The sequence below is a fragment of the Maniola jurtina genome, chromosome 18 (genome assembly GCF_905333055.1).
Source record: "Maniola jurtina chromosome 18, ilManJurt1.1, whole genome shotgun sequence".
NCBI classification, from domain to species: Eukaryota; Metazoa; Arthropoda; class Insecta; order Lepidoptera; family Nymphalidae; genus Maniola; species Maniola jurtina.
This window is the reverse complement of record NC_060046.1, coordinates 247,720-265,562: the sequence shown is the minus strand read 5'-3', so window position 1 is coordinate 265,562 and position 17,843 is coordinate 247,720. Positions and strand designations below refer to the sequence as shown.

Genomic DNA, 17,843 nt, shown 5'->3' with positions numbered 1-17,843 from the left:
ACGGCTGAACCGATTTTCTTGGATTATAGCTAAGAACACTCTCAATTAAGCCACCTTTCAAACAAAAAAAAAAAAAAAATTAAAATCGGTTCATTAGTTTAGGAGCTACGCTGCCACATACAGATACACAGATACATACACCGATACACAGATACACACATCAAAATAACACCCCTCTTTTTGGATCGGGGGTTAATAAAAAGGCAGCCTTAATTGTTTAGTCAGACATTTTATGAATAAAATTATGCCGCCTTTAAATGAACAAGCGAAATTAAGCGTGTTTTATTTTTATCATTGAATTTTCCATTAAAATGAATGCTAAATTTAGAAAACAATTTGCCAACTTTTAATGCGATGTTTTCATTCGCAGGAGAAAGTTTGTTGTACGCCTGCTTTAGCGGCTCTTTGGAAAATAATAATTAATTTTGAATATTTAATTAGTGCCTCTTTCTATTGTGAAAATTGCACGCGAGTAGGTTTTTTCGTTTTAATAAAATTTTAATGAACCACTCTAATCACTCGAATTATCATAATATCAATTTTTATTCAATGGCAAGAGGCCATATTAAAATTGAAATTTATTTTTATAATTTTACACAGAAATTATTAAGTGATTAATAAATAAATTCCAATTTTAATTTCAAAATTTTAATATGCATTCAGCAACCTATAATAAGTTAATGTAAAAGTTACATTGCTCGTGTATTTCATATTTACATTTTGTTTTTTTAACCCCCGACCCAAAAAGAGAGGTGTTCTAAGTTTGACGTGTGTATCTGTGTATCTGTCTGTGGCATCGTAGCTCCTAAACGAATGGACCGATTTTAATTTAGTTTTTTTGTTTGAAAGGCGGCTTGATCAAGAGTGTTCCTAGCTATAATAATCGAAGAAAATCGGTTCAGCCGTTTGAAAGTTATCTGCTCTTTTCTAGTTACTGTAACTTTCACTTGCCAGGAGTGTTATAAATTTTTAATTTACACTTGTTTCACTACAACTATCGGAAATCTAGCGGTCACTTCGATTTGAGACGGAGCCGTACGTGTGTTGTGTCGAAAAGGTGTCGTGTAAATGAGTTACGACCTTTGAACCGATCTTGAGTTCCAAAATGAATAGAATGATATACAGTACCTATTAACCTACCTTGATTAATTTGACTTCGATCCCAACAATTTTTCCGCCGCATTCAATGGAACTAGGAAGGATCTGATTTCCAATTTTAAGGAATTCATTTTTACGAAAAATAATATGAAAGTGGATACCTTGAATCTGCAGACATATTACATTCCCAGTAAAGTAATAAATATAAATTCCCAAGAATCAAAGCGTCTGATACAATGCGGAGAGTTGTGAAAAACGAATTCGGGGTATACCGGGTATACGTATTAATTCACTGACAATTTCGAAAAATACAGCTCTTATTCCTCGCCGACACATGTCGTTATTTATTTTTGTCATAATCTGGTAAAGTAATTATTATCTAATAAACGGAATTTTGAAATCAATATTTCGAAATGTGAAATATCTTTAGGAGTTCGTTTTTCGCCAGGGCTGTCATGTTTTCATTTTTTTTCGTTAGACTTGTTACATACTCAAATTTACATAATTTTATAAATATTTTAGCAGGATATCAATTTATATTCAGTTTTTTGGTACTATAATTGGTTTACAGTAAAGTATATTTTCATTGTACATTACCAGATTTCATAACGCGCCTTGTCTGACAAGAAAAATTCTTATATTTTCATAAAGAATAGCCGTAACCTTAGATACACAATAAAGATATTTAAACTGATTTATAGGCGCAGCATAATGCCGGTAATTGGCCGCTCGGGCGCTATATATCCAGCATAAACAGACCAGAATCATAAAGGCTAAGGCAATATATCACCCCGAGGAAAGAGTTCACGTAAGACCCCGTCCTAACCGCCATTCATTTAGAGTAACATACATAATACATCGCATTTCACTGCGAACAATTCTTCATTCGGAATCACGTTTAAATATTCCCTCTAAAGCCTTTCCGGTAGGGTGCCCAGGCGGCAGGGTTTGTGACATGTGCAGGGATAGGATTTCGACTACCACTTCAGTAACAACTCTGACTCCGAAGTTGTGATGATCCCAATGACAATTGTTGTCATTGGCAAAATTTATGGTATTCTTGCTGTAATTGAAGTGTTTTTTACATCACTACTCAAAAAAGGGAGCCTCGATAGCTCAACGGTTGAGGAGCGGACTGAATTCCGAAAGGTCGGCGGTTCAAACCCCACCCGTTGCACTATTGTCGTACCCACTCCTGGCACAAACTGTACGCTTCATTGGAGGGCAAAGGGGAGTATTAGTCATGATTAACATGGCTAATATTCTTTTCCAATGTTTTCAGGGTTCATGTATGTATGTAAGTTTCTTTGTTCTGCCACAACTTCTAATTACCTGAACAGATTTGAATGTATTGCATATCGATCGTTAGAATACTTACATCACCTCGAGTGACACTGGCATTATTTTTTTTTTAAATTCAACATAATGGCTTTATGCCGCCATTTTCAAATCTGAATTATTTTACTTTGTTAGAGCAGTCGTGTTTTTTTTCAATTTTCATCTAATTTCGTAATGCAAGCATACGAGATTAGACATTTACCATGTCGCAAAACTAATTTCGTGCTACTAATTTCATAATGCGAATTCCGCTTATACTCACGTTTGGCTGCAATAAAACTTGCTGGCAAGTGATGATGCAGCTTAAGATAGAGCGCGCTTGCTTGAGATGCCTATTCTCTCTTGACTTTTCACTGCAAATCAGGCTTATATTTAGGACTTTCGCTTTGACCTGGTAACCCTACAGGAAGTCTTGGAAGCGAGATATTCCAAGGCGCAAGATACCCGCGTATCTCGTGCCTTCGCCAACAAAAGTAACTCGCAGCCAGATTTAATAATATATAATGTCGTCCCCACACAGCGTGCGGTGAACGAATGTAATTTTTATTCGGAATATGGTATACATGCTGTTACTTGTTTGCGATACAGGGAGACGTAGAAGTATATACTCGTTGACATTGAGATTATATTCTCGAGAGAAGCAGACATCGTACATCAGGCGTCTAAAAACGCTCCCACCTACACAATTTTACTCTAGTTGAACTGCCCCGGCTTTGTTCGGGTGTTTTTAGGTATCCGTCCCTCGAAAGGAAAACTGAACCCTTATAGAATCACTTTATTGTCTGTCTGTCTGCCTGTCCGTCTGTCGTGTCTGTCAAGAAAACCCATAGGAAAGTTCCCGTTGCCAAATATCATGATTATAGGAATCATAAAATTTGGCAGGTGTCTTATAGTTCAAGTAAAGGAAAAAATCATAAAACCGGTTTTTTCCCCAATCGTTTATTAGTGGAAGTCTAAGTTAAAGAGATATAATTTATGCCTGAAAAACTCAAGTTTCTTGTCCCTGCAGATGATAAGTTACTAAATATGCAATATGTAAGAGGTGCAAGTTACTCAATAAATAAAAACCGCGAGTTCTGCATGACATCTCAGCCTTTAGTCAACCGGTGACCCCGCCGTACAAACGAAGGAAGCATAACTATCGACCAAATCTCTGTAATTACACGTCACGCACACAAACTCAACATAAATTCTACGAAACTGGCCACTTAACACCTTCCGATACGCATTTGACACAACGTAGTGATTAAATTTTTTTGTTTGACACTTCAATGAAATAATTTAATTTTAAATCGTATCGTAATCGTGCTGTGCAAATTACACAACTTCAAATTGAAGTCTAGGGTTGTCAGAAAATAAATGGGGTAATTTTGCCTAAAACTGAGCAATTTTTTTTCATTATATTTAGACAAATTTATATTTAATTTTTGATGACAATCATAATATAATTAAGCGAAAAGGGCTGTTTTGTTAATTAAAAGATTTTAAATTGATATTGAAATTTAACTAAAACAAAACTTATTACTCAATTGTAGTACATTTAATATACCAGTCTCCGTCATAATAGCTGCATGCCAAATTTATCATGAAGTACCTAGGTAGCTACGTAATTGGACAGATAAAAACGTATGTTTTTATCTGTCCAACGTACTTACCATGTTGTCTTCTATGTTTTTTGTAAATGTATATGTTTGTGTGTGCAATAAAGAAATAAATAAATAGGTAATCAAAATCTTACTACATTAATATTATTATTAGTTAGTCCATGATAGGTAGTAGGCACCCACCAAAACAACCTTAGCGACGAACGGAGGACTCGTCACGCGTGATGTGGTCAAAGATGGGACGCTATACGGATAGCTAGAATATTTATCTTTATTTAGATATTTTTTTAAGGTCATAAATGTCAGAAAACACAAGACAAATAAAATATGAACCCATTTTGAATAAATAACTTTGAATTTGGCTTAGAGAAAAAAAAACCGCTACCCAAGAGCCGCTTTGTGTAATTTGGTAAGAGATCTACGATATAAGGATGTAAACTTGTCCGGTGTATAACACCAAAAGTAGTGAATAGTTCACTAACCCTGCGAGCTACGCTAAACAAAATCGCCAACTGGTACATACTTGGATTATTATTAAATATTTTTAGTGAATATATTGTGTTTTTATATTTGACTTTTTAACTTTTTAATTTTTAACTGTCAGGATACGATTATAGAGTATATATGGTGATGGGCACCCTGTTAAGCAGAGATTTTCAATAGGGCCAGAGGCCCTATACTGTAAAATTCAAAGTTATGTAAAAACAGAGTAGGTAAATTTTAATACGTTGCAATCTATTATTATTATTTTTATCATCGAACATCCATTGATTTGTAACTATCATAATAAAGACTAATCTAATGAGATCTCATTTATTAATAATAATCGTCGTGAAAGGGAAAAATAGGGAAAAATAGGAAAATAGGCAAATTTTCATATGTGAATGGTATCATTCCATAACGCACACATACTCATCAACTGACAGTTAGCCCTGCTTCATTTGACTTTTCGGAGCATACCATCCTGAGTATTTATTCATCCAAGCCTTTAGTATATTATGACAACTCTTTACCCACTAATACATATATACCTCCATATGTAATACATAGACACTCTCCTCGGTTCCGCTAGGACGACAAAGAAACCTATTTCTTTTATGACTCTTTTGTGGAACATTAAACGTAAGAAGTCGCGAAGCCACAGCCACGATATTCGCTAAACGTTAATCTCTCCAAATGTAATTTTTGTGAAACCGTTCCACTATACCAATCCATTATGTTACAAAAATCTTCTTCTAAATATATTAAAATCTAACTGACTAACTGATCTATCAACGTACAGTTCAAAGTACTGGACGGATCGGACTGAAAGGCCGATAGCTAGATAGCTATTATGACGTAAATATCCGCTAAAAAGGATTTTTTGAAAATTCGACCCCTAAGGGTGTAAAATAAGGGTTTGAAATTTGTGTACTCCAAGCGGCTGAAGTCATGAAATTTACTGTCTTTTAGCCTAAAAACCGGTCAAGTGCGAGTGAGGCTTGCACACGAAGTGTTCCGTACCATCGTACAAGACAACATTTTTTTATGATGTAACCACAAATTCACGGTTTTCGGATATTCCCGTTTATTTGTGCTATAAAACATTGCTACCTGCCTTTCATGATGGCTCAACGGGAAGTGCTTATAGGTTTTGATTCCCTTGTTGGATCTCGACCGACACGACAGACAGACCGGCAGACTACGAAGCGATCCCATTAGCATCCCTTTTTTTCTTCTGGATATGCGGAACCCTCAAAACACACGCACACACACACACACACACACACACACTTGAATAGTTAAATTGTGAAGGTGAAATATTTAATGTAGTATAAGTTGTTGCAGTTTGCAGATGGAGTAGCAAGTTTTCACAAGATATTTTATGGTATTTTCAGTCAAATTTGTGGATAGTTTTTGCGAAGTATTTACGAGTAGGTAGGTACTAACCTAAATAACCCGTGAAACTCTCAAATAACACAAAGAGCAGCGAAAAGTGGAATTTTCTACGTTTATGTATTCAGATCCTGTACTCGATAAGTACCACAATGCCCTTACATTTCTCTTGTACAGCGATTATTTTGCTGAACTCTTGTGTAACGGCGAGTGAATGCTCAGCTTTTTGGATAAAAAAGTAAGTTTTTGGTCTAGTCTTATTTGGTCTGGTAAGTTAGGGGACTTCTAAAAAGTCGAGGCTTCAACGTCACTGGCAGGCGTCAAATGTTGGTACATTTGACGCAGGTAGCCCTAAAGCAGCCCTATTTTGCTTTGATTTTACGTCGCCATAACCTAATATTTGACATAATGTCGATTCAGGACCAAACCGAGAGTTCCCTCACTCTAGTTCACTGTGACTTATGGACGAATGATCTCTATGCTCTGAATGTACACTTGACCAGACAAACTTGTCAATACATCATCATATTATATAGAACATCATAGAGAAGCTAGATTTCAACTTATTTCCCTAGTTTAACAATGGATAAAATTAACTATACTGTTATATTTAACGCAATGGAATATGAAATTATTCTTGCGAGCGCAACTTTATAGTTCTCCAACTCTTATTTCTTAGTTCAATGGTTCTTTCATATTTTGTCAAGTATATTTTACATAATTTTTTATAAGTAAACCATTAAAAAAATGGCAACTTCTTCATTCTTTATACCGTTTAAGTTAATAATAATGTCCTAGTGTAATAGACCACTTAAACCAAAGTTCGCGACACGTATGACGTGTCTTCTTCCTGACCTTTATCCCACGCTGCGTAGGGTTCGCACAACATGTCTTCTTCTTCCACTCCCTTCTTTCATCCCAACGTATCATCCACCCCTTTTACACGTAATCCATCCTTTTCATTGGTCGTCCTCTCCTCTTTGTATGACGTGTGTGGGAAACAAAAAGGTCACCTACCTCCACCAGGCATCGAAGCAGTGGTGACGTAGAAGCAGTGCAGAAGCAGGGACAGAAGCATCTTGGTGGTCATGGTGGCTACTCTCTCATCCCGTGCCCTTGCTTCTAGACCTCCTGGTTTTCATCGTCGCGCTGGTGTCTCACATCCTCGGTATTGGTTATCTGTAATAACATCACAAACATTCATTAAACTCGTGTCTTCTCTTTCAAAAAACCGATTGACGTTGGGGTCCCAAGGACATATCGTCGCTTCAGGGTCAAACCGAGAGTTCTCTCACTCTAGTTCATGCTTAGGAGTAAGTAGGTATTATACAAAAACATTGAATTATTTATTGTAGTAACTTTTATGTTCAATACCAATAATGCTTGAAGGGAAAAAATAGCGCAATAGTTTCTTTTAGTCTGAGTACTTTTTCGCTTTGTTTTATCAGTAACAACGATCTAAATGCTCTTGAATCCAACAGAATGCCGTCATTTCCAGTCAGAAATCCATTTCTACTAACGTATTGCCAATCTCAAGATTTGCGATTCAGAAACTCCGAATACCAGAGGTCGAATGTTCGTCCGTTGACCCACTTGCCGCGTATTTGGCTCCGACATTAATCCTTCGTCTGCTGGGGAAATACGCTAAATGTAATAAAGCTAAAGCACACACAATATTTTTAACAAGAGTGAATAGGCATCTTGTAGGCAAGGCTTCCAACCTCTAGGTGAGGTAGGATGAGGTCTAGACCTCATCATTGCTTTTTATTAGTATGATTGTGAACATAGAAAGAAATACAACAAAGAAAAAATCGGACAAGTGCGAGTCGGGCTCGCACACGAAGGGTTCCGTACCATTGAAGAAGAAACAACACTTTTTAATTTTTTAATTTTTATGGCGGTCATTTTAGGGCAAGAGGCAATAGAAATACACATTTTGTGAAAATTTCAACTCTCTACCTATTACGGTTCACGAGATACAGCCCGCTGATAGACAAACGGACAGACGGACAGCGGTAACTTACAAAGATTTATTCAGAATGACACTAGACGGTGGTGTTGAGTAAATATTACATAGAGATCGTTAGTAGCTAGTGAGGGAACCTTCGATGAAGAATTAGTAGGAAGCTAACTAAATTACTAAAGCGGACACAAAATCAAAAGTGCGTCATTAAGAGTTCCGTTGCTGTTTCGGGTGTCCAAAAAGCTATCAAATAGCTAGCTCATTGTGGCTGTTTTTTATGTAAAAGAATTATGTATGTCATGACACTTTAACTTTGTTTACACTTTACACGGACGATAAGCTGTGTCGTGTTGAAATATTGCTCACGAAAATACTGCCAATGGCTTCGATATTCATGGAGTTTTCGTATTATGTAAACGGTCGCTGCGCTGCTGTAGTTTTTTTTTTCATAATATTATATTTTACACCAAAATTATGACCGTGTATAAAACACAACAGGGTTGGAAGTTCGATTCTCAAATTGGTTATTCAGTGTAAGCCCAATGAAAGTTTTACTGGTGCTCAAAAATTGCCTAGCCTCGTCGATATATTTCGATGCTTAGCTTTTATTAAATAACTCAATACAATATGTATAAAATATTGAATGCGAAAATTCAGGTCATTTAGGGAGTCATATAAATTATGACTCCTAAATGTCAACTTTGCAATTTTTATTGTTTATTTTGATAATGGCTATGAACGGATAGACAGACAAACAGATTGGAAGAAACTATTAGGCTTTCTCTATTAACTATGGAACCCTGAAATTCTATTTTCAAAACTTTGTAAATACAAAAAGTCGTATTTGTAGTTTGTAATAGGTACTTCTTTCATGGGCACCGATGTGTTCATAAGAGATTTCGGAGCCTCCCAATAATTATGTACTGAGGGTGGCTACCAAGGGAGTGTAGAAATCCCACATAGTCTGATGTCTTTCCCAGGAAGCCGGGTATCTTTAGATTTTCCACGCAAACCAAAAAATGGTACGTACTTCTTTCTGTTTACAAATAGTTACCTATTCAGGTGAACAACTTCATTGTAGTACAAGATAACGGATAACATTTTTCATGTGGAACTGTGCAAAGAAGTAGAATAAGGCGATGAAGTTTGCGGAGTTGGATGGTCGCTAATTTTCCCCGGCGGCGGCTTATAATGTATTTATCCCGGGCATTCCGGGCTACTCCTCCCCGGTATGCTTAGCTGGATTTTATATTATCTCACCACGAACCAACGTTGATAGTATTCGAGCTTCGAAACTCTTCAGCGTTGCAGTAAACTGGATCTTAACCACTTTGTTTTAAAACTCAAGTTTGTCTACACATCTAAAGCCAATGTTTTAGACCGGAAACGTTGCGAAATTAAAAACGGTAGTGTTGAATTTCTAACTTCAAATCAATGATCTTTAGGTCTATTTTACTTTGAGGTGATTGTGTTTCGAGTTTTAATTCTATCAATGTTGGTAAGATGCAAAATCTCATACTAAGCTTACAGGTCTCAGTGGTTACGGCATTAAAACTTTTTCTCTACAACGCTGAACTTGTTTGTTTTCTCCGAGGAAAATAATTGAATCTGTAATGTAATGAGATAACATTAACACGATAGTTTTCCAGATAGTACTTTATTCAGATAGATTTTTAAAGCAGTTTAGAAGATTTTCATTCGTATTTAAGAATAATGATGCCTGATATTATCATCTCAAACTGTCGCCGGCCATTAATGGGCACGGGGTCTCCTCTAAGTATGAGAAGAGTTAGGGCATAATTTTACCACTTTTTAGATTGGTAGAGCTGGGAACATTATGGAGAACCTCAGGCATGCAAGTTTTCCTTCATATTCCAAGTGATATTTTTAATTGCTAAAAACGCACATACCTGACTCGGAGTTGAAAAAGTTGCAGGTGCCAACCCTTAACCTCTCGAATAGGCCATCGTCTTAACCACTAGGCTCTCACCGCTTTTACCATGTGATAGTACAGTTCGGCTCATGCAATAATTTAACTCATAAAGAGCAACCGCCGAGTTTCTTGCTGGTTCTTCTCGGTAGGAAAGGCATTCCGAACCAGTGGTAGATGCTTTTGACGATTCAAAAGAATTTGTAAAAGTCTAATTGAATAAAATATTTTGAATTTTGATTTTTTTTTTAAATTTCATAAGTTACAAATAATTATAATCTAACAAAGATCTTAACACCAACACTGGAATTCTTAGTCAAGATACAAGCTTCTTTAGAGGAGGATTCAAACGACATGTGTATTACCTCCCATTTACACGAGAGCTTTGTAAACATCCGTTAAAAAAACGTACTTAATAGAATTAATGCATTCTCAAGTAGGTAGGTACCTATCTGTTCAGACGTAAAAAGCGTTGACGTGTGAACATAATATCTCCTCTAAGGAGCTTCTTATCTTGACTATGAATTCCAGTGTAAATATAGTTGTAACAAAAAACAATCCTTTCCCTTAATGCAGATATCGTAAAACAATAACCTGCCGATTTGTACGCGAAACAGAACATTACCTGCCCGTACCATTATCGCCACCATAAAGATGGTCGTTCCTCCAACTCGAATGGCAAATGCTCGCAATTTGCTTTATTGACGGCATATCGCAGCCAACAACCCCAGACCTCCGAAATCCATTCGAGCCAGCGATATAAATGTTACACTAGATGCGACGCTTCATATTAACAACATTTTCCAACGAACATCGCTGTCTGCCATTGATTTTAGAAGCGCCTGCGAGATGTTTGCACTCCTGTCGGTCGTGATCCGCTTTAGTAGGCGTAGTCCGCTTGTAAAAATTTAACTTGCGCGATAACTCATAATAATTATTATTCACGTTTTCATTTGAGTAATTATGAATAACTTTAGTACCTATAATCATCATGTTCAAGCTATCGCCGGCTCACTACTAAGCACAGGTCTACTCTCAAAATTAGAAGAGTTTGACTATAGCCTACCACGCTGACCAAACAGACTTGGCAGATTTCACACATCTTTCAGAAGATAATGAGGAAATTGGATATGCAGGTTTCCTAACGATATTTTACTTCACCGTTGCAGCAAGTGATTATTAGTTGCTTGAAACGCACATTACTCCGAAAAGTTAGAGGTGCGTGCCCGGGATCGAACCCTCGATCGCCTGAATAGGAACCGGATATCACGAAGCTACTACCTATTAGTCTGTTCTAAATTATCTATGTTCGAAGAAACGGACTGCGTCTACATCGGATTACGATTGACAGGAGTGCAGACACCGATGTTCGTTGGAAAATGTTACTGTGAAGCGCCGGATCTAGTCGGACATTTATATCGCTGGCTTTATTGCAGCCGGCATATCGCAGCCAGAAAGCCCAGACCCCCGAAATCCATTCGATCACGCCAGACGCCAACATTTGTCTCTAGATCGCGGGGGGCGGGTGAGCTCAATTTATTTTGGATGGAGGCGAATTCCGTGGTAGGTCACGAGGTCCCTTTCCGCAGCATTTTTTTCCATCCAAATTCGCTTCTCGATACCTTTATTTGTCAAACGTACTCTCTTGGGAGGTTTCGGATACTCAGCTACTATTATCAGACTGAAGAATAGTGATCTGTTAACTTGAATAAAAGCCACCAAACTCATTTGATATACTTTATTTTTAGTCCATTGAAGCTTTGCCACGAAAAAATATTTTCATATCGCTCAGTGAACCAGGAATGTCTGCAGAGCCTCAATAGCTCAACGGTTAAAGGTGCGGACTGAAATCCAAAAGGTCGCCGGTTCAAACCCCACCTGTAGCACTATTGTCGTAACTACTCCTAGGACAAGCTTTACGCTTAGTTGGAGGGGAAAGGGGAATATCATGATAAACTTGGCTAATATTCTTTAAAAAAAGTAGAAACATTCAATGTCTAATGCGTTTGATGGCTTTCATTTAGTGATTTCACTTGGAATATCAAAGCTACTACTGGTACTATCGAAGAAAAAGAAAAGCAAAAGTGTCTATCTAGAGTCTAAAATTTAAAAGCGAAATTTAGCAGATGTGTCTACGGAGACTCCTTCATTTAATTTGAGAGATCACAGCGAAGATACAGTAGATTAGGCTCTCGTTAAAAAAGAATTTGGTCCCCCGGAGATAAATTAATGAAATTAATTACTTTCCCTTGAGAAATGCCGCGACCTATTTACTTGGCTGATAAAACTGCCTCGGGCCCGTAATGGATTTGTTGTATTATATTATTATTTATTTGCGAATGCTCGAGATAATATGAGTAAATATTCTATCTAGGTTAAACCTTTTCTGACAGAGATAAATTCAAGATCGAATAAAGATGAAATGAAAATTCTCGAAATAAAAATGTAATTATGACCGCATTGAATAAAATTGATCAACTAAAGAATAAGGTCCCTTGACAGTTATACTGTAAACAAAAGATGAAAGCGGTGATAGACTTTGCTTCGTGAGTTCCGAGGTTTGCCCCTGGGCACACACCTGCAACTTTTCGGAGTACCTACCTATTTATCTATATATATATATACGTTTTAAAACATAAACAAGAATTATTTTACATGTTCGATTGTATAAGCTTTTCTCAGGAGCATACATAGTTTTATAAGATAAACTGAACTTTTCTTTAAAGTAAGTTATACCTACTGTTTACCTATTTCGAGTTCAAAGGTTCAAAGGGTAGTGTGATCAAAGATGAAAGCAACAGCGGATAATAACACCCGACAGTTTCAAATTAATTACCTTAAGCCTACTTTATTAAATCGTGGGTCCGTGGTGGACATTCAAGTTCCGTAGACCAAGATTAGTAATTGAAAACTAAAGTTTCACCATAATTGGGTCGGGGAGAGGAGTTTCCTTAATCACCCGATGGATCTTTAGTCAGATAAGTCCTTATCAGGCTAAAATTTAACTAGACTGGGGGCAATTAGACACAGACGCGTTGCAAAAGGGGGATTTCTCTCCAACTAATTGCATTACTAACGGAATCGGGGGTTTGTAAGTATTCATAAATCTGGTAGCTTGTAACGGATGATCTGAATTCAGATATTGGATTAGTTCTAAATGAGCGTTTTATCTTTGATCTCTTAGAATGTGCTCTGTGAGAGTAGCGTGGTTTACTTGTGATAATACCTAAGCACTTATGTATTAAATTGCTACGATTTTGAGTTTCTTGCTAACTCTTATCAGTAAAGTTTTCTTTCCGGAGCGGTGATAGATGTTTGATTTACGTAGTTTAGCTAAATCCGTCCACTAACTTTGCGTGAAAGAGTAACAAACATCCAAACATCCATACATACAAACTTTCGCGTTTATTATATATGACCTACTTGAAAAAGCTTTAAACAATTACTATTTGTGTCAAAATATAAGGCCTAGTGAGTACAAAGTGGTTCAAAGAGCAAGCAAGAGGAAACTGCAAGAAAATTGAGTCAATTAGAGCAAGCATGTTTACAGTCACTCCGCGGCGCAGTGCGAGTGACGCTAACATGTCGTGAATTCCAGCTTGCCTGCCTCTTCATAGCACGAGCTGCCTCACTGAGAACATGCTTTATTCAAACAGCCTCTGTTTAGCGGGAAAATGATTCTGTAACGGTACTTTTTTTTTTCCTCTCTCGTCTGGCTTTTACAATGATTAGCCAATGTCAAGTTTGTAGTTATTTGTAACAAGTTAGCTAAACTATGCAAGTATGGACCCCCTCTGTGCCGGCGCCCACCGACATACGCACGGCACCCCCTTAGAGCGCTTTCCAGTGAGTTTTAACAAAAAAAAAATACTCCAAAAAGTCACAACACGCGCGCCAGCAAACGCCACCACAGACGAAGTCCCGGTACTTTTTGACTTTATGGCTCTTATACCTACATAGTTTATTTTAAATAGATGTAACACGTAAATGGACATACTGACCAATCGACGGGACGAAACTATAAGAGAGCTGAAAAAAGGGAGCAAGGGTTTTGCTGGATGTTTTTGGTTGTAAACCTTTTTATAGTGACCACTTATAGATATAAATAAAACAAATAAAATAAATAATCTTTTATTTCAGACTTAGATCCGTATAAGTACATTTATAAGTAAAACAGTGAGTTAGTAACAATATTTCCTTATAATTATGTTAGTAATGTAAAGTTAAGGCCCCTTCCAGATTAGACCGCTTCCATCTTAGCCTGCACAATCACTTACCACTAGGTGAGATTGCAGCCGAGGACCAACTTGTATCTGAGCAAAAAAAAACTTTTTTAGGTCCTTTCTTTTGTGGAATGTTTGGATCTATTAGGTATAGTCAAGGGTATAGTTAAGTGGATCTATGAATCCCAGAAACAATTTACATTAAGTATACTTAAACTCAAGGTGTTTTGTGTACGTGTGTTTGTTCATGTTTATTGTAAACGTGTAGTTAGCAGTCAACTAGCTCTAAGTTGTGGTGAAACTAAACGACTCACATCGCTACACTATTCCTCTTTACGGCTTATGAAGTGTATTACTACCTTGTTTTGAACTGCGCTTACATTCACTACACACAAATATTCTTGTATATCTATAGTGGTAAGTAGAACTCACAATCCATACTAATATTGTTACCTAGTTTTAAAGCCCCGACCCAAAAAGAGGGGTGTTATAAGTTTGACGTGTGTATCTATGTATCTGTGTATTTGTCTGTGGCATCGTAGCTCTTAAACTAATGAACCGATTTTAATTTAGTTTTTTTGTTTGAAAGGTGGCTTGATCGAGAGTGTTCTTAGCAATAATCCAAGAAAAACAGTTCAGCCGTTTGAAAGTTATCAGCTCTTTTCTAGCTACTGTAACCTTCACTTGTGGGGGTGTTATAAATTAATTTACACTTGTCAAAAAATTTATTCGAATCCCGCTTTCCCCGTTGAAGGGGACACGCTTGGCGGGGCCAACGGGACTACATGAAATTCATTATGTTCTAACTAAGCTAAGAAAGCTACGAGTTATAATGTATAGAGAAGTGAGGTACAGTGGGCACCGCCGCCAAGTTGTTGCGGTGAGATATTTCACTGCTTTTACATCTCGCTACTTGGCTTTACGACTTTATGTTATGAACTACTCGGTCATCGTTGTTCTACGGTTTTGTTCATTATCACTATGAGTGTACTGTATTGTTTAATGTTTTCTCATATTGTTATATTGCCCAAAAATTAAGTAATGTTTCCAGGGTATCACTACTACATATATTACAAGTGCGAAAATGTATTTGTTTGTTGGTTTGTTCTTCAGTTACGTCCCAACGGATCAACAGATTGATCTAAGTTGTAACATAGATATAGTTCCCAACTTCCCTGGCACAATGGCAACCGCTGGGTTCGATTCCCGGCAGGGGTTTGGAATTTTATAATTTCTACTGGTCTGGCCTGGTGGGAGGCTTCGGCTAGTTACCCCCTCAAATCCGTGTCACCAAGCGATTTAGCGTTCCGGTACGATGCCATGTAGAAACCAAAGGGTAGAAGATATGGGTTTAATGAAAACTGTTATACCACTTCCTGATCTTAGATTGCATCATCATTTACCACCAGGTGAAATAATTGCAGTCAAGAGCTAACTTGTGTTTGAATAAAAAAAGTTAAAGGACTAAAGCGTGACATGAGCGAAAATCAATTAATTCCCACGGGATTTTAGAAAATCTAAATCCACGCGGACGAAGTCGCGGGCATTATTTAATGTAGTTATAGATAATATGTGTATATGGATATCGTTAGAATTATTACATCATTCCAAATGGTTGACAATAATTATTTTGGAAAAAAAACAAATCAAATATATAACAAATAGGGCAACGAATCATTAAGCAAAAAACAATCTAAAACCAATAATGTAACATAATTGGTTTCTCGTTTTATGTAAAGAGGAAAAACTAAACGTTTAACTGCCCCCATCAGCCATAAAGACCACCGTCCAATGAAAACTTGATGCGATACTAAAAATAACCTAAAGACTAAATAAAACCAGAAAAACGTTCGTCTTAAATTTCCTTGAAAACTGAAATACTAATGTTCATAGGTAGGAATACTTTCTTTTCTTTCATTCATTAGTGGACGCTTACGTCATAAAATGAGCCTACTGTCGAGTTTTTAACCTCCAGCGATGTAGCCTGTACGTTGATAGGATCAGTCGGTCAGTCAATCACGACAACTCTTTTTATCTGTATGGAGCTTATTTTTTTTTTACTCCCATACAAGTTAGCCCTTGACTGCAATCTCACCTGGTGGCAGGTGATGATGCAGTCTAAGATGGAAGCGGGCTAACCTGGAAGTAGTATGGCAATTTTTATTTAACCCATAGGCCATACCCTTTTGGTTTCTATATTTAGCTATAACATTGAGACCTCACACCACAGCTTAGTAAGTAGTCCAGTACCCTGCAGCATGAAGATTGAGGAGTTGGGATTTAGAAAATCAAAACGATGTTTTAAAAGGTTTACAGGATTATTGTTTACAGGAGAAAATCGTTCCGAAAAGTTGACCCAATTTTGTAAAATGCTATTGTCTCGTCACGTCCTCACTGGACAGCCACCCTTATTAGGTTTTGATGGCAATCGTAAATTTAATGACTGCTTGAACTGAATACCAAGTGCCGGTGGTTTAACTTGTATGTGCTCAATAAAACCTTTACCTTTTTGTTTTGTTTATCATCATCGCTGGGTCACTACTGAGTACGGGTCTTATCTCAGAGTGCGGATTGGCAGACTCCGGACACCTTGGAGAAGCACAGTAATTCATTAATATGTACCAGCTCCAGTCCAGTAGATTCACTGAGTAATTGACAGACGTATAGACAGACATACACACACACAGATGATCCAATAAAGGTTCCATTCTTCATTCGAATGTACGGAACTCTAAAATGTTGTGTATGAGCAAAGTATGTTGAATTGGAAACTTTTTACGGTTTCGTACCTCAAAAGGAAAAAGGAACCCTTTTATAATAATACAGGATCACTTTGTTGTCAACTTGTCACCATTAAAACAACCATTTTTTCAGCGTGATGTGTGGGCACAACTTTCGAAAAAAATCTCGTTTTTTTTCTTTCTTTTTAAAAAGTCAGAAGCTCGATCAATTCAAACAATGTTCTTAATCTCAACAGTCACTAAGGGAGGCAGTCACAGATGAAAGAGATTGGAAGCCCTCAATCCTAACCGCTACCAGATTACAATCGGGTTCATTCTGTACTACATTAAGTGTTCCCTCCATTAGTAACATGCGTGCCGATAATTTTATCGATTCCTAATTTCTTCTGTGAATTTAGAATATAATAGATTTCGTTTAATTTGCCGACCCTACACATAATAAACACAATAGCTACGCATTTACGGATGTTACGTTCGCTTCACCTACCTCTAGCAGGCGTCAAAATATGTTAAATGCGTTTGACGCTAGGTACGTTATGAAAAGTATCTTTGATTTCAAGTCATCCCTAGCACAGTTCACGACATTAGGTACCTTGTAACAAAACGTCAAGGTCTCGTCGACACATCCAGGCGTCAAATGTTGCCTACCGTCCTACCTAGCGTCACATTTCAATATGAATAGTCTATTTTTCTTTGATTTCACGTCACACATAGCCTAATATTTGACATATCATCGATTCAGGATCAAACCGAAAGTTTCCTCACTCTAGTTCACTCTAAAGACCTCGCTGCTGGTCTTCATTCGTCAAAATTGCAATTCTTATCAAAATTAGCATCAGCAATGCTTTAAATAACAGATTTTCCCTATGAAGCTGTTATCAAAGCATCAGTAATCAGGAGAAGCTGTTGGCAGTCGAACGAGACTCAATCAGCGCGAGATCAGATTACGATTCGGTCCATTTGTACACCGAGCAGCGGCCGCTTAGTTAAGGGTTCGGTAATTACATCGACTCTGGAATTTGTTCGGTTAAAATGTTTCAAAATCGACATAATTTAGGTGGAATCTTGCAA

The 17,843-nt window shown here is 37.2% G+C and overlaps 1 protein-coding gene across 1 annotated transcript in view; it reads right to left on the bottom strand.

Moving 5' to 3' along the window:
* The window catches only part of LOC123874214 (hemicentin-2-like), a 233,122-nt gene that overhangs the window by 130,216 nt on the left and 85,063 nt on the right, over window positions 1-17,843 (bottom strand). The window contains exon 2 of the mRNA XM_045919458.1: window positions 6,933-7,094. Coding sequence (XP_045775414.1) covers window positions 6,933-7,005 — 73 coding nt within the window. The 5' untranslated portion in view covers window positions 7,006-7,094. The remainder of the gene's footprint in view (window positions 1-6,932; window positions 7,095-17,843) is intronic.